We start from the raw sequence: 23,834 nt of genomic DNA on the forward strand, positions 1-23,834 counted from the left end.
GTTGTTGATTATCAGAAAATAGTATAAAATCTGGTCTGTTCTTCATTATAAATGTTTATTAATGTGCCCATGTTGCCAAATGTCTAACGCTATTAATTGATTAATTAATAAGTTTTATTGAACAATTCAATTTTCTAAACTCTCGATCACCTTTTTGGTTTTTGGTAAAAAAAAAAATATAAATTAAATAGTTAAACCCCACATATAAGAACCTGTGGGAATTTTTTTGGCTGAACAGGTTCTTATATTTAGGGGAATTAAAAAAGCAAATTTCTGCCAGAAGGTTCTTTAATAAATCCCTAGGTTCCTACACGCAGGTTTTTACTGTATTTCATTTTATAATGAGAAACTCGAACGAATAAATCACATGTCTCGACAAAACTGAATATAGTTTGAAAATCTGTTCTTTTACCTTTTCTTTGAGATTCCTCGATCGGAAGGGGTAAGCTTGATTCGCCTGCTGGGAAAATTGAGGGTTAATCTGTTACCTACTGAAAACTTTATTTATTCTCCTCAAAAGAGATGTAGCATTGTTAGTTATCAAGGAAAAAACATGACAGACTTTCAGGATTCAATATGTCAATTTCGATGTATCAAAATTAAATGTCATTTGCATGCTATCAGCTGCATGCTTCGTTTTCCCTACAGTTTCGCGCTTTTTTCTCATTATCTCTTTGAGGTTTCATGCAATCGAAAAATGCCGTAATATGTTTAAAGTGAAAGCTCCCGTGTAATTTTAAGAATCTTTGGATGATTTCTAAGTTATTTATGAAGGAAAGGAAAAGAATCAGGCCTGAGTAAATAAAATAAAAGAGGATTCTAAATTATATGTTTTCGTTAATAATTGTTTGATGGACACCAGTACAACGGCTGACACACGAAGGCACAATACGTGTGGCTGTAACATCTCCGTGTTGCATTTTCTTGTGTGTTTATATGTTGTCGTTTTGTCATGCTATGCATATCGCTGCAACATGTTCCTGCAACCTTATTGCGGTTTTTAGTGAAATATGAACTAAGAAATTCAAAATTGAACTAACGAGTGCGTTTTTCGCTGCCGTCAATCCTAATTATGACGACAGCCAACGAACAATGAACAACAGAAACAAACAAAATGGACCGAAATCTACCAATCACAGCTAACAGCTATTAAACAGACCTCACCTTTTGAGCTCACCTAATGAGGTGAATTTCTGTTTCCCGAAAGGTCCGCTAAGATGATTGACGGCAGCAAAAAGCGTAAACCGTTAGTTGAGGATTGAATTTCAGAGTTCGCATTTCAATGGAAACCGCAATAATTAATAAACGTCGTATATAGCTCTTGCCCTATTGGAATTAGTACAAGAAAAGAAAGCTTAAAAATACCTGACTCGTTTTCTTCCGGTTGCCGCAAAATCGCAAAATCAGAGAGACCCTCTTCTTCGTTTGCTTCTGTCAGAAAAATGTGAAATAAAACTATACACAGTATCAATTTTCTCCCTTATCTGAAATACCAAGAAACTTAAAAGAAAACTATCGGTTTGGAACCTCTATTAATCCCCATTCTCACTATTTCTTTTTTTGAAAGAGAAGAGGCTTAGTAAAAGCGCTTGAAAACCTAAAAAGCGCAAAAATGCTTACTTCTATTAAGCCCCCTTATATATGGGAGTTCATTTTCAAGTTTTAAACAAGCACCCCCTCCTATTAAGGCCCTCAATCTTCTATCGTAGTCAATGTCAAGAATACGAGGTTACTTTACACTTAGTTAGTCGACCGTCACAATTACTTTTTCTAGTTACCTTTTTATCAAGAACTGTTAGTTAAAAAACATTAAAAAGTGAGTCGACTTCACTCTTTCATAAAAACCGAACTGATATATAGTTTGAAATTACCCCCACCACTTCTCTAATAACGCCCCGACTCCTCCTTCTCTTTTTAGCCCTAACTTAAAAGGTCTTGAAAGTGTTTTATACACATCATGGAATAAGCAGTAAGCCACACTACATTCACATTGCATCTTATTTTATTACAACATTTTCCAGGCCTTGTATACAGCAATTACGTTCTTATAGATAATTCGATTAGGATTCCATTACCTCTGTAGTTAAGAATGACCCCCCTTAACTACTCAGGGGGAAAGGGTGACGATCAACAATACCCTGACAGTGAGATTCGAAGCTATAGATGTACGACAGTACCTGCACAAGTTTCCTGCATAATTGGCGATGAAACTGTGGCACTCACTTGTTGACCTGGCAATTAACATAAGAATTACCTGAAAACGTCGGCCCGACTTTTTTCAAGTTTATCTAAATTTGTATGAAAGTGTCATTTACAATGTTTAAAAATCATCTTTGTTTGCTGTGTAGTCGTGATTTCGCCAATAAATGACTTTTGCTCTACCAATTTGAAGTTAACAGCTCTCAATTAACGAAAATTAATAGAATTACCTGAAAAACCGTGACCTAGCCTCTTTAATTAAACGGTCCGCTTTCGAATTCGTGAACTCTCATAGTGCCTCTCTCAACTCAAGTGTATAAATGGGTACCAGCGAAATAATGATGGTGAGGGTACCCTGCGATGGACTAGCATCCCATCTTGGGGGAGTAGAAATATTCCTAGCTGCTTAAAGCTGATTTCCAGTCCGTACTGCGCAGACTCGGGGTTTGTTTTCTTTTTGTTTGAATTCGTTAAAACGTTCACTTCGTTGACAGCATACATGAAGTGTTTAGTCCGCCATTACAGTTCGCTTCGTCAAGAATTTCCGATGAGCTGAAACGTCGGGAAATAGCGTCAAGGTCTCACTTGTTATTGTCTGCAAGGATATCTGGCGTAAATGAAGAAACAGGTAAGTGTCACGTAATTAGTGCTTTGTGTGAGGCTCACATAAACATGCAGCCGAGAGCGCAGTACGGACTGTAATTCATCTTTAATGTTATCGAAACCGGGATAAGCTCCGGGAGTATGTGCCACTTGGCTCGAGCCTAGGCTTCCCTTTTTGCAAGTTTTTTTTTCCCAATTCGTACATAACGTCTTTTACGAAAATAAGATGACGAGGACATCATTGTTTTGCGCTCGTATATTTTTAATATAATTATACATCATGGTTATGAGAAAAAAAAAAACAGAATATATTCTAGTCTAGATAAATGGTACCGGTAGAAAAATACATTTGAGGAACCTGTTTGTCCTGCAGTAATTGGAATTGGCTGACTACCAGCTCTCTCGTTTTCAGCCATTACATCAGTCAGTGAGATTTTCCTTGACTAAAGCAAGTAACTGGAAGTAAATATATAGAAAGTACTGACTGTAACACAGTAAAGACTGTAACATAATAATGCGTAGCCTCTTACTCGCCCTTCGGTCTTTAGGCTCTTATAATAGGAAAGAACAAGAGGACAACTGTACGCAACACGCTACTGAAGTGCGACTGACTACTTGGGTTTTGATCCTTGAACGCAGAAAATTGTTTCCAAGAAGGAAAAGAGTGAAATGGGCTTTTACTTAAATAAATATTATTTGTATCAAATTGCAGTGTAAATCGTAACCATCTCCTTTTCTTATCTTTTTGCTGCAGTTGTTGACCTTCCACTCGGCTTGCTTTTAGCTCAAGAATCGAAGACGGAGAACATCATCCAAACAGGAAATGTTTGATGAAGTAGTCAAGGGTGGTTGAGGCAAGTTTTCCTCCTTGTTTTTACCCAAATTTCTTACTATTTTCGTGTGTATTTCAAGCTCAATTAACCCAATCACTCTGATTCTGATATCATTGGAAAGAACTTTTCCTCTTGCAGAGATTAAGTATAAGTGATTACGTCCTTAGTCAAAGATGATGACGTCATAAGTGGAACAGAGGCCAACGTTCGTCACGGCCGGTTTTGGCCGGCACAGGCCAATCTAAAATCCATCTTTTGGTACATTCTTAGCATTTTCAGCTTGCTTTGGATAGATTGCCCAAATTTATGGCAAAATGACTTATGTGGTGCTAGTGGACATCTCGTTTTGAGTAGTTTGGAGCAGATTTTGCTCATGACTGACGAAAATGTCAAAACGGCCTAAAAATTCACATTTTACACAAGTTAAAATATCCAGACGCCATGGGTTAATGGCTAATACTAATGCTTTTGTGCGTTATTTATCATGTAAAGCATTTAATAATCCCTCATTAAGTCTTCTTTTTGCCAATTAGTTTGCACTTTATATGGTGAGCGACTGTTGCCTCAGGCTACTGAATCAACCAGCGGTATCAAAACAGTGAAAGGAGTGGATAATACTGCTGGCTATGATCCAAATAACAAGTACAGTCAACTCTTTCTAAAACGGACACCGTCGGGACCGGCTCCAACTGTCCGTCTTAGAGAGGTGTCCGTCTTATAGGGAGTTTAGTTGCAGTAAAATGACTGAAAAACGGCCGGGACGGGACCAACACCAGGTGTCCGTCTTAAAGAGGTGTCCGTCTTATAGAGGTGTCCGTCTTAAAGAGGTGTCCGTCTTATAGAGGTGTCCGTTAAGAGAGAGAGTTGACTGTACTGCTTTGCTTCGTGCGTCATGTATGCTTTACTCAGCAAGACAAGCAAGATTGACCGGTAGTCAAAAGCTGTTTAAAATAGAATCGGTTATTAAAATGGGTGGTGTATTGTTACGTCGCGGTCAAGTAATTGTTATTGTCTAGCTCTATTTGGGTTTTATCCCGTTAAAAATTGCTGAACTAATAATTACCGAGAACATTTTATTAAAATACTTTGCAGTTTGGTGGGTATCAATACAGGAAACAACGACCGAAACATAAGCTACGAAATCTCTAAAAATTAATCTGAATACTGTTAGTTAATTACTTAGTTAACAGGAGTTTATTCCCTATATTCATTATACCCTCAGGCATCTATGAACTTCAAGTTGAATTTCATTCCTTAAATATTTCTAGCTACAAACACTAAAGATCACTAAAGACCTGAAAGACCGCATATCATGTCTCTTGATAGATTTGAGACATAAAGTTCAAACTTTGTGTACCCTTCCATATTTAACATTTTTTTACGTTAAACGATAATCTGTACTGACTAAAGTGTACAACTTTTCTGCGAGTGGCACTTTTCCTAAGAAAATTATATTCAGTGCAGATTCCATTGAATGTCAGTAACGCCTGAGCGAAGCTGAAACTAAACAGTTCCCGAAATTGATTGCCCGCATTTAAGCCTTCACAAGATTTATTACAGATTTTCAAATCAAGACAAAAGGTAATAAAATCTCGAGTTGTCTGAACTGTCACTTGAAATTCAAGAAGGCCAGATTAAGCTCGTCGAGTAATATTCACACAAAGATGATTGTCTTCTGCATTAGAGTTAGCAAAACGACAAGACACGCTTCAACTAGTCTGCCGTCCTGGAAAGCTCACCTCATCTAAAAATTTAACTATTGTATTTAAGACTTTGCAAACATTAAACAAATATGGGGATCTCGGACAAAACCTGAAAAAAGACTTTTTGGTCCCAAAAATTACTGCAATTTGGCCTTTGGCCGTTGATACGCTTGCCTGATTTCGACCTGATTTTTCAGATCTCGTTCATCTCTTATAATCTCAGTGCACTTCTAGTACCGTTTTACTGCATTTTCCCCCTGAAAATGGCTTTCTTCAACCATTACAGGCAATAGGAGACCTCAGTTACTTTCAAACCTGAACTACAACTGAATTCCGTTACACCCAAGACAGAAGCGGAAGTTAACAATATTACTATGCAGAGTTCTTCGATGAAGTATTACCCAAGTATTATCAATTCATTGAAGTTGCAAAACCTCAGCAGGCTGCAAGAAGCCCACTGCTAACATTATCACTTATTTAGGGTCTTGTTCTCACCTTTTTCACTAAGTAGTCAGCCCCGTAACCAACGAAATGAAACAACCAGATATACTGAAAAAACAGTCAAAACATTCCCCGTGAGTGTTTGTTTAAAATAAGTGTAGGTTTCCGTATAATTCACTTAATACGTCAACAGCTTTTTACATTAGGCATTTTAATTGGTCAATAGCCCTTATGCATGTTTACGTCAGACTGGCTAGTTTCACCACCAAGCCTCGCTTTCAAAGTGCAAACTTGTAAATTTTATCATGAACGAATTCCCAAAGAAGCAAAGATGAAAAGAATACCCACGTGAAAACTGCATGAAGGTGGCAGAGGGTTAAGAATAATTCGCGTAAACGAGGCTTGGTGGTGAATTTTGAGCTAATGACGTTATCATGCATAAGGCCTATTGATAAAAACAACACTGACATAAAAAAAAAACTGGGCACAAGTTTTTCCTCGGTGCAGGCATTGGGACGAGGTTATACCTGAAAGGAAAGTGCGTCCATCATTTCTCCAACTGCTAGACAAACTTCCTTTTTCCAAGCTTGACCTTGGAAAGTAAAGCTTCAAGCGCCCACGCCCCACTGGTAAAAATGAGAGAATCAATAGGCTCTGGGACGAGACTTTTTAGTATTTAATACATACCTACTTATTACTAGGCGATGAAGGGCCTGGGAGATGTCAGTGGAGGGTTGCGAAGGTTCCCTTGATCCAGTGCGATCCCATCAAATTCTCTCCATAACGATGCGACTAAAGACGAGTGTGTGATAGGCGACTGGTTAAGTTTCGAGTTCCTTTTGCTTCGTTTTCAAAATGAGATCAGTGAAAGAATCTTATTTGTATGGAAATGAACTCAGTTTTGCCTTAAAAGCCTCAGCTTGAAACAGAGGCCAAATTGAGGCACCACTCATGAAGCGGCTGAAACACCAGTAGCCTGCGCCGCAGACGTAACTTAACCCCGTCGAACTTGTAAACTAAAATTATTATACCTATCGGGGACTCAGATGTTTTTTGGTCCCAAGATAGTGACAAATAAACATTTCCTCTTGAACTTAGGGACGGACCATTATTTTTTTGGACGGGGGGGTTGGGGGGGGGGGGTTGAAAAATATTGAAAAAAATTGTTTGCAGGGCCAGGAAAGACAAAATAAATTGTTTGCAAACACGATATGTATAAGCAAAATAGTAAGAATTTCGAAAAAAAAATGTTTGCAGAGGTTGCATAAACTAAAAAAAAAAGTTTGGCCCAGGAAGGAAAATTTTTCATCCCCCACCCCCTTATAAAGTAAAACTTTGTATTTTTTTTTTTTTTTTTTATTTACCCCCCCCCCCCCCCCCCCCCCCCTCCAAGAAAATAATGGTCCGTCCCTTACTGAACCCCCTCAAATAATAATAATAATAATAATAATAATAATAATAATAATAATAATAATAATAATAATAATGCTGTTTCCGTGAACTTACAAGACAACTCCTTTCGGCTCTCAATTTTCCAACCTCAATTTAAACGCTAGGTGACGTGAGGCAGGGCTTGGTTGTTCTGGTGGATAACGCAATTTACCCGATAAATCGCTAGCAGTGGACAGCGCACTTATCCACTGGACAGTGATTTATGACATTTATACAATGGATGGCCAAGCAGTTTCCAGAACTATACAGAAGCCTCCTTGTACTGGCACTGATTTCGCGCCAACAGTATAGTTCTCGAACAAGCCAGCTGATTATCCTGGAAGCATGATTCAACGTTGTCTGACACTTCCTGTAGCGCAAAGTGACTAGGTAAATCTTTACTCTCCTTCGGATGGGTTAATCGTCCCTCGTGTGGAGGTCTAGAGTACTGTGAGAGTTTTAAGTACTGTACCATGTGTTCATTCAGTTAAAGGCAAGCAAAATTCAAGGACTGATTTTACTGCTCAGAATGTCAAGAAACCTTTTTGTCCGCCTAAATTACACGATTTGGGCTACTAACGTTACAGTCAATACTCTGTTGCGTTGAGCAATCTTTTAAACCGTAGCAGTCTTTCAGGGCATCTAACTTTGTAGTTGACTTTCTTCAATGTCGGCCTTTTAGAAGTTTCTAGCTCTTGTGGACTTGAAAGCATTAGACTTGTCAACAAACTTAAGTTGTCCAGTTCAGTTTTCTTTTGCAAATACTCAAGCACTTGGCAGATTTCAAGGACTTTTCAGATAGAGTTAAGCCAAAAATTCCAGGGCCGGCTTTTTAAGATTGTACAAACCATGTGGCCTGCCAAAGGCCACAACGACTCATTCCCCCAAGTAATTCCCCTGTGAAAACAACTGAAAAACAACCTAACAACTATAAAAGGATGTTTATGGAGAATCGTAATGTCAATACATTACAGTATCCCCCTAGCAAAGGCCAGGGTTGCAAGCTTCTTCTGATGACATTGCAGCTTATGATGTTACAAACTTATGAATTTTCTCTTCCATCAGGTCATATTCTATTCCATCATGCAAAACTAAAAAGTACCCACCATTTTCTATAACCACTATTAGATCTACTGATATTTGATGCCAAATATAACAATAATCTAGCCTGTTTCCCTGGACCCTGCAATGAGCAATCGTTGTTTTGGTCCATGCAGGGATGCAACCCTCACATCAATTTTGAGTAAAAAGCAATGACACTACAACTTCTTCTCATTTTTGATGCCAACACCTTTAGAAACACAATTTGTGGGTAACTTCTCCAGACTGTGGAAGGTGAGCGTAAAGACCTGGGCTGGACTAGCTGGAATGAGGTGGAACAGCGAGCAAAAGACCGTGAAGAATGGAAGACGTTTCTGGGTGGCCTTATGCTCCAGTTAGAGGAGCGAAGAGGATGAGTTGAGTTTTAGTTTTTCTCCAGACTGTAATGAACACAGAGCCAATTGCCTCAATTAAGTAAAAAAAACTGCGTCAGCAAGAAATTTCTCGAAGGAATTTCACATTACAAATATCATTTTGCACCCTTTTTAGATGAATAACGTTTAGTTTTTTCATGTTGTACTCCATTTCTATCTTTCGGTCTCATTCAGTTTATGTCCACTTTCTAACTAATGGTCCCTGTCATTTGTCCAAAATCAAACCATTATCGATTTCCTGTGACCTAAATTGATTATTAAGCTTTTTGAATTCTTTCTTAAGACAAAGTACACGACAGTGTAACTCAACTAGTAGATCAAGAGTTACTTGATTACCACAAAATTCAAACATTCTGGCCTTTGCAAAGGACTGAAAAGTATTTACGCTGACAGCATCGGAAAGGAATACGAAATATCAACTTGGTTGTATTATCATTTTCTGATTGATGTGAGGGCCACATGTATTTTCTACACTTTACGACAATACCCAGCCTATCCCCCGCTAGCCATGTAACAAACCAGACATGACATTTGCTACAACAATATTACTGTACAATACATATCACAGCCGCATACAACAACCCAGCTGACCGCAATGAGATTGTACAAGGCATAAAGAGAGCATGCATGAAAAAAAGGCTAAATCATAAGCAACGAATAGTATTACAAAGCAATCCACTTGTATTCTGTGCAACTGAAGATATACCTTGACTGGCGGTCTAGATATGTAAAGAAATTTGAGGGTGGGTGGGTCGGGCAATTTGAAAACTGAACCCACCCCACCCATCCTGTTAATGTCTTGCTTAGAGTCTTATTTGCATTCCATATCTTTTATTACAGTTCCAAAGTACTTCCTGAAGAAAACTGTGTTCCATAGCACATATCCATAAATCTGGAGTGTTTGGCAAGTATTGCATCTTCTTGACACGGCGTAACATATTTCCCTCCCACGCTTTGCAGTCTCATGCCGCACTGAATCCAAAACACACCACATTTATATAAATTCCATTGCATATATTTTCCTTTTCTGTATTCCTTCATTCTGACGATGCAAGTTAAATAAGGGTTATAAACTTGTTCCATAGCAATACTCCAATTCAGTTTATTTTTATGAACTTGCTCGCTAGAGACCAGCCACTTGACACACCCAGCCAGCAAAGTCTACCTGCATCATCTCAGATTTCTTGATAAAAGGATGATTCTGCAAAAAAAAAAAAACATGGTAACTCTCTTATTAGAGATGTTTAAATACTTTGTAGGGTGTTAAGCCAGAATGAGGATCACTACAAGGTCCTCACCGCCCATCTCCACTACACAACACAGATACATTTACAGACTGTTTCACTCTTAGTGTGCTTTCCATAGCATGAAGTAACTAGGAATAATGCTACTTCCCCTGAATGGGGTGCTAGTCCATTGCAGTACATAAAAATCATATGTCAATGTTGGCAGAATAAACCACAGGCTCATGTCAGACAAGTCAACATTATACTTTCTCCATTTCCACCTTTTCATAGATTTAAACTCTGGTGTAGAAAATGCAATTATGATAAGCTGCCAACCTTTTTTGGCCATGTGAGCGAGATAATTTGTAGAGTTGGGGTTTATGATAGCCACTCCCCCCCCCCCCCAAAAAAAAAAAAATGCAGATCAGCCATTACAAAAATGAGCTGGCTCCAGGGGCCTTTTGATTTCTTCTGAATCAAGTAATCAGTTAACTAATGTCATGCACCCAGGTGAAGACTCGTTCAATTTCAAGATTTTATGCAGTTAAATGCAATTTAACAGAGTTAACAAGGAGCATTAGTGTTGCCTTTGCTCCAGGATTTCACATGCTGTTGGACCAAGTGCGTTTTAGCGGTTTGCTTTTAGTTTTCTTGAGTGCGGGTTCCTTCTCATAGGCTGTCCACCACCACTTTCTCTCCCACTCTATCCACTGTCTTATTAGTGTGATGGGTGGCTTGTCCCTTCCACATAGGTGCTCATCATTGGGTTGACAGGATTTGCCTGCCATGGAATCAGTCTCCATCCTCTCTCCTCCGCAGAGGCCTCTTCGTGGGGGAAGGCGAAAAACACGGGGGGAGGAAGGCGAAAACATTTTCGATTCTCTCCAGGCTCCGGATCCGCACGCTACTTTCACCCCGTTCCTCTCCATTTCCCAGCCGTCGAAACACGAAAGAGACCTCTGCGGAGGAGAGAGGTCTCCATCTAGGAGTTTGCTGCTGTCAGTAGTGGAAGATCCTGGATCTTGCAGGCATCCAACCTCCATTTTGCGAGGCAGTTGTTCATTGTGTTTATACGGCTGATACACCCACTCAGCCACCAACACAATTGTAGTTACTAGCTTAAAATTTGATTTCTACGACATAGTTAGTGGTAGACATTCTTATCCAAAACATTGATTGACACTCACCATTAACAACTTGAGATCTGCTCTCTCTGAAGGATTCTTTACAAGACTAAAATAATAATAGAAATGATAAGTCAATGTTTAAGTGTTGGCGGAATAAACCACAAGCTCATGTCAGAAAAGTTAACATTATACTTTCTCCCTTTCCGCCTTTTCATAGATTAACTCTGGTGTAGAAAATGCAGTTATGACAAGCTGCCAAGCTCTTTGAAGCCACGTGGGTGAGATAATTAACGAGTTAGGGCTTATGATAGCCCTCTCCTCTATAAATACTTGCTCTGTACAGTCACAACTCACAAACAAACAAACTAAGACTACATACTGCAGACCTCTCAAGTCTCACGTTTTTCGTGAGACTCCGGTTTTCTTCATTCTCCGTGAGAAAAAGAAATTCCGGTAAATAGAAAAATTTTTTTGCGCTTTTTTTTTTTTTTTTTTTTTTTTCCTTTTTTTATTTCTTTTTTTTTTAATTTTTTTTTTTTTTTTCTCATTTCGTTTGGGGGATACTGTGCCTTTGATAACACATTTTTGTGTCACTTTGCCTCTCTCAGGCTCAAACAAAGTCCCCTTAAAATGTTCAATGATAACCTGAAAAGAAATGCTATAATATTGTTTTAAACAGCATCTAAGGTAACTACCTACCATTTGTTCACGAACTCACAAAACTCATCTGAAAAGTGACCTGATGGAAGCTGTGGTGGAGGCTGTTAAAATAAGACAAAAATAAATTTTTTCCATCTCAAAGTACTAGCTGGAAGGCTTTGATGATGACTGTATTAAACCCTTTATCAAAATTTCCCTTATCTGGGCTCAATGGGGGGTTTTTTTTTTTTTTTTTTTTTTTTTTTTTTTTTTTTTTTTTTTTTTTAAATCCCCCTGATCTTAATGCACTAAATGCAGTTCCAATTAGGAGAGACAATTATCCCACGATGATCATGAAGTTCTTGTCTCTTCAACCCAGACTTCCAGGAAACTTCCAGGACTGAGTTTTTAGGTTTATAAAAACAAAACTTAAAAAATTATACTGAAAGCTGAAAAACATTTTAAACCACTGACTTAAGAGATTTTTAATCTTGAGAATCTCTTTAAACTGTCTTCTCAAAAAAACCAAGTGCTCGGACCTTTTTCAGTAGTCTTGACGTCATATACATTACCTCGTTAACAATATAGTCCAGTAGTTCAAATATCGCCATTGGCCTGGCATCATTATTCGGCCCACTTGGCGGTCTTGCTCCAGGAGGAAGTCGCATCAGATGTGATGGGCTGGTACTCTTGGCATTTGGATTTAAAATTTCCTCAGGCGGTGGAATTGGATATCTGCCGATTGCCATCTCGATCAGTGATAAGCCAAAGCTCCAAATGTCAGACAAAACTGAGTAATTGGCACCTTGAAGTCTTTCAGGCTGATAAAAGACATATCAGAACATTTAATAGGGGTTCTGTAGAGGTTACAGAAACTAGAGAGACGAAAGATGCAGTTTTGTTACAAATAGGCCACAATCTACATTTGACATGCCCCTTGAATCTTCACCCTTCCCAAGCTTCACCTAACACCTCATGGTTCTTTTTCCTTCTTTTCTCTCCCCTTTAGCATTTACAATTGTAAGTTCAACTTATTTTTCACCACGTTCAATATTTCTTTCAATCAATCCAATCCTCTCACATATATGACAAAGATGTTATCAGTTTATCGTATCTAAATTTTCTAAGTATGTAAGTTTGCTAAGCTTAGTTTAACTTTTGATAATTTTATTCTAATGAGGTGTTCTGAAACTAACACAAAAAATGTTATCCCAACAAAATTGTTATAAGCTCAAAAGGGACCCTATTTTCGCCAGTCTGTGACAAAAAGTAACAATAAGGTGCTTATAACAAGAAAAGTTATATCTAAATCTATGAGATTTAAATCTAATATAAGCCCATGGGATTATATTTACGAGCTTCTTAAAGGATTTTTGCATCTGAGAGGGGGTATTATAATCAAAATGGTTTATTTTCAGGGGTATTTATCAAAATTGTACTATGTTTTTTTTAGGACTGAAAGTGTACACAGTATTATAATCACAGTCCATGGTTTTAGTTCTTCTTTTACAGCTTACCGACATGTAAGATCTTGTGCCAACAAAGGAATTTGCCATTGAGTCAATTAACTGCCCACTGACTCCAAAGTCACACAGTTTGATTTCACCACGGGAGTTCACTAAAATATTTGACGGCTTCACATCTGTGGAGCGAAAACACACAGATGGTCTTAAAGCTACACACACTTTTGCAAAATAAAAAAAAAACTTTGGAGTAGATTTCTAGCACTTAACTTCACTTTCTGTAGCAAAAAGCGACAAAAGTCTTGGGACACTTAACTGTTTTGACCAAAAAATGGCATTGTCTGAACTTCCCCCTTCCCACCTCCAATGCAATGTTGATTTCTATCCACCCAACCAAGTGACAACATTTCAACATTTGTTTTGGGGAGGAAGGGGGTTCGGAAAATTAAACAATGACTTCTTAACCCGAAAAGATTTGTCACTGAGCACTATTCCCTTAAGGACGTTCGCGCGAAAATTTTCTCCTCGATAGATTTCTATAATTTTTTGCTGCGGTCAGATGATGAGTTACTTGTGTCAGAAATGCAAAAAAAAGTTGGTGTCACCGACTTCGTTTCAGAGAAAAAGCGTGTGGAAAACTATCCTGATTTCAAAAAAATTGGCGCACGTAATTCAGAATGGTTAACAGGGATTATAGTTAAAATTATTGAAGATGAGTAAACAGAGGATAACAATATTAGTCACATTTTGTAGAAGTGCGTCTGTTGCGTAAATAATTCCTATTTTTCCATCTTTTTTGGAAAACTTAACCTTGGTAAAAAACATTTAAAATTGTCGTACGGAAAAAAAGGAAAGATAAAAAATTGGAATTAAAACCTTCTTTTTAAAAAAAAAAAAATTTTTCTTTTTTTTTTTTTTTTTTTTTTCTCAAAAAAAAAATAAAAAAAAAAAAAAAAAATAAAAAAAAAAAAAAAAAAAAGGAGCAACCAAAAAATAAAAAAAAAAAAATGAAACGAAGCGAGACCAAAAATTTTTCCGCGCGCCCTCTATGTTGGGGGGGGGGGGGGGGGGACGTGATAGGGGGGGGGGAGGGGCATAAACAATTAGCGTGAACGTCCTTAAGTGCCCTAAGGACTTTTGTTCAGGATTGTAGATGGGATGCTTGTCCATCATTGCAAGTTACCCTACAGCATTTTGTCAGGTTGCATTAATAATTTGCAAATACTTATATGTATACTGCTAGGTTAAGAGAGGTACTGTGGGAGTAAAGTCTCTTGCCCAAGAACACAATACAACAACCCCAGTACAGAATTCAACCTCAGCATCTCTCAATCGGAACTTCAACAAACCCAGTACTGTAAAAACCTTATTACCCCCGCCTCCTCCCCCTCCCTGGGGCTTTGACAGGCAGGCTTAATAGAAGGGGGAGGGGGGCTAACTTCAAAACAGTTATAAGTAAGGGTACAAATAAAGAATAAAGTAGTTTAGTAAGTTGAAACACATTTCCACAAAATAATAACCATAAAAAGTAAATGTGGTGGATAAATAACTTTAAAAGTGTAATGTTCCCTTGCTTACTTACTGTATTTAGCTTAATAGAGGCAGGGGGGATTAAAAATTTGAACTTCCAAAGGGGGCTTATTAGATAATCTTCAGGGCTGTCATTAAGGGCCGAACCCGTAACCCTTTTACGGCTCTCCCTATTTTCGGGTAAAATTTTTTTTTTTTTTTTTTATTTTTTTAAAAAATTCGGGTTAAATTTTATTTTTGGCCAAAAAAAAATTAAAAACCCCTAATCTTAGTCACAGTGCTCCCAACAACAAAAAACACACTGTTGACCACACAAAACTTATCATCAAAAGCTGTAAGATGAATATTTGTAGACACTAACCTCTGTGAATTATTCTGTGGTTGTCTCTGAGATAGCTCAAACCCTTCAAAACCTGTAATTGGAATAATTTTCAATGTTGTTAAGCTGGGGTTAGATATACAACTGACATTTTCAGAGCTCAGGTAAGACAGTGACCAACTGAGATTTTATTCCTCTTATCTTGTTATAAGAAAGTCAAGTTTATACTGCTAGCTGTGCCACACAAATAAAATTACCTAGTAAATAATTACTGATTACAAAAAAAATATCATAAAACAGAATTCAAAGTTGATGTATATCTGGCATTTAACTGTCTTTTAATCCAGTTTACAGGAGTGGTTCCAAGTTAGAAACAATTAAACTGTCGACAATGACAATGGAAAAATGTTAATTGATTCTTACAGCAACAGTGATTTTCCCCAAAATGTCCTCGGGAAGTTGATCAGCTTTTTTGAGTATCTGATCCAATGAGCCTCCATCCTGCAGAAAAGATTATACAGTTTGTTACTAGCAGCATAAACATGAAGTACAAGTAGCATTTGCAGGCATCACATTCTTCACGGTGACACTGTAAGTGTAATCAATTGACATTCTCTGGCTTTTAGGATTGCTATAGCACAGAAAAGTTGCATAGAATAATTATGTGGTAGACTAGTTCATTTAAACTGTATCCAGTCTGCTGAGGATTTAGCAGAAACTTAGCAGTACACCCTTGTAAAATATTTGATAAAAGCCCAAGCTGGCTTTTGTATTCCAACGAGATCAGTTTACATTTAACTTCTTGACGAAGAGTCATAGAGTTTATTGCCAGTTCCCCCTTATTTCTAGGGCCTAATGATCTTTTTTTCAAAGCATAATAATTTCAAATTCTAATTTGATCGGAATGAAAGGGCAGCCTAATGGTTGTTGGGCCTTTCTCTCTAAATACACACTCATGTGGTATAAGCCCCAATTTTGTTCTAGTTGCTTATATTGTTTCAAAATAATTAACTTGAAGGCAAAGTCAACTTTTACTGCTGAGTGGGAACTGCTCTGCTCGTTAGCAGCCTACCATCAAGTGTCATTTTGATTGACAAGCCCATGTGACTAACAGCTGCAGAAGATCAGTTTCAATCTCATTCTAAAAACAAAAAGTGTTATAGAAACTTGATGCTGAAGTGTAAATAAACAATATGTTATCAGAGGAGGTATGCTTCGGAGTCTCATTAAATCCATAATTTGGTTCATCATACACAAAACGTCTCCCCTCTATCAGCCATTTAAACATAAACCCAGTGAGATTTTGATTTCATAGTTACAGCCAATGAAAAAACCTCCTTATCCTTTTACTGACCAGAAACAATTTTTTTCTAACCATAATGAGACTAATATAAAAAATAGTCAATTTATGCCTTCAATTTACTTCACATTTTTTTATCAAACACAATTTTTATTAACATCAATAACATATTGGTCATTGGCCGTTATCAAATCCTTCAGCAAAATACAAGGTTGTGCAAAGAAACAAAAATTATTTTTTGGAGTATTTCACTTGTTATTTCACCAAAAAGCACTGAAATAATCATAATCATATTCACACACATAATCATTATCGTATAAAAATTATTCATTGTTTAATGCCATGTTTGTGATTATGTCAATCATAAGCATGTTTATAAATATGTTTCTAGGTATTCAATCCCACAGAGGAAAAAGTTACATAAAAGCATAATGAAAATGTCGTTTTAAAAATAACTTTTTAGGGTAAACACAATAACTGGTGTTTTAATAATTTGCATTGTGATCCTTGAATAAATAAATAAATAAACAAACAAATATTGAAAATAAACAGAAAAATAAAAAAAAAAAACTTTGTTTTACAAGGGTTGCAAATAACAGTCTTTCAACTGACTAACCTGTGGCCCTCGGATAATTTCCCGATCGAATTGGAATTTAGCAGTGTTGGTTTTTGTGGAGGGAGGAAAACCGGACAACCCAGAGAAAAACCCTCGGAGCAAGGACAAGAACCAACAACAAACTCAATCCACATATGACGCCGGGTCCGGGAATCGAAACCCGAGCCACATTGGTGGGAGGCGAGCGCTCTCACTACTGCGCCAACACTGCTCCCCGAACAGGTGGGAAGCTGACCAGTTGGCTTTAAAAAAAAAAAGCATGAAGGAGTTGAATTCGGGATGAACAAACACAAATCCATGAAGTGGCAGGGAGGAGGATTTGAACCCGGGACCTGTAGATTACAAGTCCAGTGCCCTTAGCACTTCGCGAAGCAGCCTCCGTTACAGGGAACCAAGCCAAATTAAAAAAGAAGATATTATTTCTGTGTAACTATTGAGTTATAGAAACATTTGTGAAAGTTTGGGAGAAGTTCAAACAGCTGTGATAAACTGTGCCTATGGCTCATGTTCCCACAGTATTTCACCTAGACATTTTTACAATTCTGGCACTTTCATTCCTGTTAAAGCACCCAAAATGTCTTCTATTTAATAACAAGCATACACAATACGAAAAACTAATTTTGGAACACAAAATGCAGGATTCACATATTGATGCGTTCAAATCAACATAATAATAAGATCGTTGAATCTTCAAAATAAATGTACTACCCAGATGAAGTTTCCATCTTTTATAAAAATAGACCAAATTATATAAAGAACAGATTGTATCATCTTTAGATTTAAAAACAACAGGAAATGAAATTTATAAACAAGCAAAATAAATATATCATTAAGCCTTGCTCTGTTAAAGATGGAATGATTTCATATTATGACTGCTGTGACTTAAAATATAGCTACATGTATTAAGTATTTTTAAAAGCTTATAAATTTGATTGAGTTATCTAACTATTCTATATGTGTAAGCAGCGTTCTGTCACTCAATATTTAAATATATTCTTCACTTTACAGCTGTCCTAACAGCTATTTTTCAAGAATACTGTACAGAAATAACCAGAACTACAAACAAAAGGTATAACCCTGGTATAACATAAACAAACCAGAGACAACACATGTTGGTAGTTCGAACCCTTGACCGGATCAAGTTTTGTGCATTTTGGCAAACTGACATGTTTTACAGCACAGAATTAGTATATGAATATCTTTTTTTTTAAAAAATGCAATATATTTTTATACAGCAAGATGATACAGCGCCCAATTCCACAACAGTCAAAAAAGCTCTAAGAAGCATTTTGTACTTTGCATGAGGACTATGCAATTTTTACCTGTAAAAATTTGCCAGTGATAAAAATTTGCCAGTCAGAACTCTGTGTATAGCAGAAAGGTGTGCAATTCTCGTAAGGCAGACAAAACATTTTAATTTAGTATGCAAATCATTTCGTTTTGCAGGTGTGGAGGTTGGAAGGCTATGAGCAAACCAGGCCCAACCAAAGAAAAGAAACAAATCCAGAGAGCTTGAAATATATAAAACCATCAAAGCTTGCACGCAGTAAAAAAGAGAGCATTGCAAAGAAGCACATTTCGGGCGCAAGGGGGGGAAAAGAGTTTAATATCTAGCAAGCAAAACCTAGCTAATAATTAAATCAATAAGCATATAATCATGTTTGCAAGGATAATGTTCCACTAAAAATGCTATCCTCGATTCGGCTACGCTGAAGGGCGACCGAATTTGGAAAATTAAATGCAAATTATCCAACCGGGAGATTTTGCTACAAAAGTAATCAAGATAAAAAACGATCGACTTGATTCGTTTTCAAAGAGGGTATAGCTATAGGCGACAACTGAACACATCAAATTTGCATTTTGCAGAAGCTAAGACCAAGGCACAATGCGGAGCACAACATCAAAACAGCTATGCTCGACAATAAATTGGAGTACTTTAAGTTCGAAATGACAGATCTCGAGACGAAAAGTAAACGGCTCGACACGAAAACCGTCACGTACGTTAACGATTTTACCCATCAGGTTAACATTTACGGACGCACATTTCATCTCGAAAGAATTCTGCCCATTTTCGAAATGTGTGTGGGACATCCGCCGCTTTCAGCTCATTGTTACCATAAAGGCAGTGGCGAGCTTGCTGCAAAAGTATCGCTTGCGTTCGACGTGGGCTATACTACCAGTAAATAATTTATACATCAGTTCCCATTCTGCGAGAGGGTTTTGCTTTTACATATTTTCTACTACTACACGAATAAATGCTACACCATGCATAGCTACTCAATGTTTTCCTACGGGGAAGTACACAATACACTCATTACATTTGCCAATACTCGGAACATTCACCCTACCATGTGTTCCATGCAAATAGAGATTTCTCCGTCGCTGTAGAAGGCCCCGTAAAATCCAACGATGTAAGGAGAGTTGCAATCGTGTAAAACTTTCAATTCTCTAATGATCTGGTTGCGTATAGAAGGCTTGATCTCCAAGTGAATTAGCTGTAGACGAAAGGAAACATGAGTTCTTTGCAAAAATGTACAAAAATAGCACAGAAATTCCTGGAGGCCGCTAGCTCCTCAAAATTAGGGCGACAGAGCGCATAAACCGCTTTAACTTACGAAGGAAAGTATTCTTTAAGCAAAATCGGGAGAATTAGCTATGCATAACATCGCCTTGAGTTTAGAATATATTCGGCTGGGAATTTAATTGGGTTGCAAATAGTATTTTCGCTCACTCACCTTTCGAGCCATTATAAGACCGCTAGGCTTGTGCAGAACTTTTGTCACAACGCCACCATTTCCTGCGCCTAGCTCGGCCAATTTTTCAAAATCTTCTGCGTTTAACTCGCCAATTTTCCTCTTTTCGGCTAAAAACGCTTCTAGCCTTTCGCGCTGTAACGAATCCAGTTCGAGTTCATCGAATTTCTTTCGTATCTCCTCCACTTTTTGCGAGCCAATCCCAGCGGCATCATTACTGCAAAATAACAGAAGAAACAGCGCACAACGGGCTTATATCGAGCACCAACACGACGGCCAATAACTCAGATAAAGGCGGATTTGGCCTCAGAATGGAAGGAAAAAGCCAAAAAGCGACCATTTACTCACGGTTCAGGTTTTAGTGGATCCGGAGATGCAGAGGCAGGGGCTATGGTCAAATTCAGCTTGTTCAATTTGTTCTTCTTGGACATCGCGGCGAGCGGCACGATGCGTAGTTTCCACGCGAGTGTTTCAGAATCTACTTCCTATTAATCACACGATTATTCCGCATTGCATAACGGAAACGTATTTTGCAGATCTACCTACCATGTATCAATTTTTTCTGCAAGAAGTCTCGAGACCCAGGGCGACGAAACGCGAAATAGACAATAATATATTTTTCAAGGCAAGTTCGGCGCTTCTGAGCCTTCGATATACTAGGTCAGTGTCAAGAATCGTGCGGAAAGCCATTCATCCTTTATGTAAACTTCTGTATTGTGTACACATTGTACAAAAGTTGAGACGTTTCAGAAAAAAAATTGCCACTTCGCACAAAGTTCCCCTTACAGGGACCGCGGAGGGGGAGGGGCTGGTAGGGCTATAGCCCTACCACTTTTTTGGTTGGGTTGATATCTTAGGCCTCCGAATGAAAAGGATAATGTAATATATAGCTTTAGGCAAGCCTAAGCGAAGCTCCACATTTATTTTAAAAAAATGACCTAAACGGAAAAAATCTAAACTTTGCCCACACGGAATATATCGAAACTGCGTTCAGAAAGTAAAAACATCATGAAATTTTCTGTCATAAAATCAGGCTCAGCAATTCAGTAAAGATTGTTAGCTTGCATCAGGGTCCTGTCTCTTTCTTCAGCGGACTTGATCTATGTAATACTTACCTTCGTATTAACACAACTATTTGCTACTGTATTCTTGATGATGCATGACAGCCGCAGATTCAACAGCAAACAACAGAAACAAGCAAACTGGATTTGCACAAGGAATATCATTCGCAATTATTCCGGGTCTCCTCATAAACAATTTTCGTTTTCCACAATTTCACGGACTGATATAGATGACTTTTGAGGACATCGGGAGAAAGAATGTTCAATGTCGCTCTTTTTTATACTCTCGGTTTCATTCGATTCAGCCTACACAGTGAACACCGCGCAACAAATTTTCCCGCGTTTTCATAACATAACATAACGTCCCTAGGCCTAATCCGTACGTACGTACGGGGCTGGCGGCGACCCCCAAAATTCCTCGGCTCGATGGATAACCATTTGCTTACTTATGGATGCTCCGTTCACGCGCGCCATTCGCGTTGGAGCTCCGCTATGAATTTTCACATGATAAATGGCGGAAAAGTGACCCCTAATGCTTGCTTGTCTTAACCAGGTGTTTAGCCCTATCACTTCAAAATGGTCTCCGCGGTCCCTGCCTTACATGTAAAGGTTTCAAATTTGATCACGGAAGACGTCAACTAAATTTTAAGACTCGCTATCTGATTTAATTATCATATTTCCTTATTATTATAAACTAATATTAAATTTAGAATTTACATTTACATGTAAAGCTAAGCGACCGAAATGTCAACCGATATTTTTTAAAATGCCACCTGATTCAAATACGTTAAAAAAGTGAAATAGATATGCAACAAAAGTCTATGATATGCGTAGTTTTGTTGTGTTACGTGACATTCGTCTTTATAGCAAAGCACAAGTTTTGTCTGACCTTGGAAAATATTTTGCATCCATTTTGCTGCTTTTGCTTTCAGAAGCTGATATTGTTTCTCGGAATTCCCAGGGGAAATATAGTCTGACTTTACTTATGTCCCGGAAAGCGAAATTCGAAATAGTTGCAAAGTTAACTACATATCTATATTTATCTGCTATTAAAGCAGACAGGAATGTGCAAGGTTATACGACTTTCCTGGGAAAATACCGTCAAATTTCCGCATTAGGGACGGACCATTATTTTTTTGGAGGGGGGGATGAAAAATATTGAAAAAAAATTGTTTGCAAACACGATATGTATCACAAAAAATAGTTAGAATTTCGAAAAAAAAAATGTTTGCAGAGGTGCATATACTAAAAAAAAAGTTTGCAGAGGAAAAATTTTCATCCCCCGGCGCCCCACTCCAAGAAAATAATGGTCCGTCTCTTAAGCCTGCCAAAAATAAATTCTCCAAATATCATACAAAAAACTCTTTCGATCAGTATTAGCGCCCCCCTTCCCCCTACCCCCACCAAATATTAGCTCATCGACTTGTTTTTAGAAATGCCGGCATTTCTACGCTGATGAAGAGACAGAAGTCTCGAAACGTCCGTGAAATTTTGTATTGCAGCGCATTACAATATTTTTGTTTAATTTTGTCATATCATACATGTGCTACGCTACACAGGTTTTTCTTGACTTTTTTTTAGATTTAGCTTGTAAAAAAATATACAACTTCTTCTGACTGTATTATAAACCTCCTATTGTAGAACTTGGTTTGCAATTTATGTCGTCTACTGTACAATACGCCAGAGACTTGGCATGTCTGGTTTTTATGATTCCGTTATGCTTAGAGCGTAGCTGAAAGTTTTGCGGCTAAAATTCTCAGACACCCAATATTAAAGCGGAAAATTCCTTTCACTAATAATTTCTCTTTCCCTACTTCCCCCCCTCTAGCCTGCGAACGCAGACGTATTTCCTACTGTCGGTTCTCTCCGCCGGAGAGAACCGGCGGAGTCCGGCAGACCCTTTATACAAGTAGTTTTTATTTCACATTTTCATCTTCTTGATTTATTTAGTCACACACAGACGCCAAGTCAGCTTAAGAAATGTTTTCAATGGAACAAACCGAAAATAAGTTGTCAAGGAACGTGGCTCTTGGCCAGCCAGTTTTTAAACACCCTTCAGATAAAAGACTGAAATTGGTACCTTTGGAGGTAAAATAATTTTACCTTAAACAATTTCACTCCTTAGAGATAAAAGTGATTTAGCCATGCCTCCTCCCCTCTCTAAAAAGGACTCTGAGCTACTTTTTATGGGTGAATGTCCCCACCCAATTTTCTATCGCGCGAGCTGCCTAGTTTTTCATAAAGGAAAGAAGCCTTCGTAATTTATTGTGACATCACCGACTTAAATTTTTATTTAGCACACGCAGTGGTCAAAATAAAGACGTTTCAGAAAGTGTACTTGTACACTTTTTTTGGGGGGAGGGGGGGGGGGGAAGGAAAAAAGAGTCGTTGCTGCGACAGTACTCTTGAAGATGAACAACACATGAGCCGTGTACAACAAAGCTAGCAGGGGCGGATCCAGGGGGGTGGATTGGGTGGCTAGCCACCCCCCTTGATCCACCAGAAAAATGAAAATAAAAGTATTGAAATAGAAAATAAGGACAATGTCCATCCAACATTCATAGTCAGGCGGCCGTTCAAAGTTAAGGACGGCCATTTTTCCAAAATAGGAGGTTTTCGACAGCCTGTTTTGCGAACTTCTGACTTAATGTAACAAAACATGTGTGTATAATTTTAAAAAATTAGATACCTTTTAGCTTTCAAGAATTGTTTTAGCCTTGCTGGAATGATTTTCGTCTCCATTTACATCTTATTTCCATGAAATATGGGCCTCCGACCCAAAATAATTTGCACCGCCCATTTTCAAAAAAATGCTAAAAGCCTGAACCCCCTCCCCCATAAAAAAAATTGGGGCTTGAACAATATAGTAAACAAAAATATGGTAAACAGCCACCCCCCCTTTGAAAAATCCTGGATCCGCCCCTGGCTAGTGTCTTTTTCTTCTTGATCTTATTTTCATTTACTTTTGTACGTCATTTTAGGCTTATCTTAAATTGGGTTTTTAAAAAATAGCAGTAGAAATCGCTTTTAATTATTAAACGAAATGAGTTTTAATCCCGGATTTTGTAGTGATATTCGGCTTCGACTGGCGTAGTTCGCGGCAAACATGGCGCAA

At 38.0% G+C, this 23,834-nt stretch overlaps 3 protein-coding genes across 3 annotated transcripts in view; 1 reads left to right on the forward strand and 2 right to left on the reverse strand.

Annotated features, from left to right (window-relative positions):
* Positions 1-5,913, reverse strand: part of LOC144653022 (uncharacterized) — an 80,722-nt gene extending 74,809 nt beyond the window's left edge. Inside the window, exons 1-5 of the mRNA XM_078512963.1 lie at positions 5,834-5,913; positions 3,161-3,258; positions 2,178-2,231; positions 1,366-1,431; positions 413-457 (exon numbers count right to left, since the gene is read on the reverse strand). Of these exons, the coding sequence (XP_078369089.1) occupies positions 413-457; positions 1,366-1,431; positions 2,178-2,231; positions 3,161-3,218 (223 nt within the window). The 5' untranslated portion in view covers positions 3,219-3,258; positions 5,834-5,913. The remainder of the gene's footprint in view (positions 1-412; positions 458-1,365; positions 1,432-2,177; positions 2,232-3,160; positions 3,259-5,833) is intronic.
* The window catches only part of LOC144628668 (large ribosomal subunit protein uL22-like), a 70,968-nt gene that overhangs the window by 1,003 nt on the left and 46,131 nt on the right, over positions 1-23,834 (forward strand). The window lies entirely within an intron of this gene.
* LOC144662803 (dual specificity mitogen-activated protein kinase kinase 1-like) lies at positions 8,137-20,441 on the reverse strand. The gene is made up of 10 exons (XM_078523781.1): positions 20,007-20,441; positions 19,641-19,875; positions 19,254-19,400; positions 15,413-15,490; positions 15,032-15,083; positions 13,195-13,319; positions 12,250-12,498; positions 11,738-11,799; positions 11,099-11,144; positions 8,137-9,886 (listed from the first exon to the last, which is right to left on the reverse strand). Exons 1-10 carry the CDS (start codon positions 20,087-20,089, stop codon positions 9,809-9,811), a joined length of 1,155 nt encoding a protein of 384 aa, XP_078379907.1. The 5' UTR covers positions 20,090-20,441; the 3' UTR covers positions 8,137-9,808.

Source organism: Oculina patagonica, chromosome 1 (genome assembly GCF_052425735.1).
Source record: "Oculina patagonica isolate OP01 chromosome 1, crgOcupat, whole genome shotgun sequence".
Taxonomy (NCBI): Eukaryota; Metazoa; Cnidaria; class Anthozoa; order Scleractinia; family Oculinidae; genus Oculina; species Oculina patagonica.

What these genes read in the sequence shown, in the direction of transcription:
- LOC144662803 (XM_078523781.1), bottom strand. Translation starts at nt 20,089, where the DNA reads ATGTCCAAGAAGAACAAATTGAACAAGCTGAATTTGACCATAGCCCCT. An exon ending in GTCTTATAATGGCTCGAAAG is followed by an intron (nt 19,401 to 19,640) that starts GTGAGTGAGCGA and finishes TTTCGTCTACAG; the next exon opens with CTAATTCACTTGGAGATCAA. An exon ending in TGTGAGTTCGTGAACAAATG is followed by an intron (nt 11,145 to 11,737) that starts GTAGGTAGTTAC and finishes TTATTATTTTAG; the next exon opens with TCTTGTAAAGAATCCTTCAG.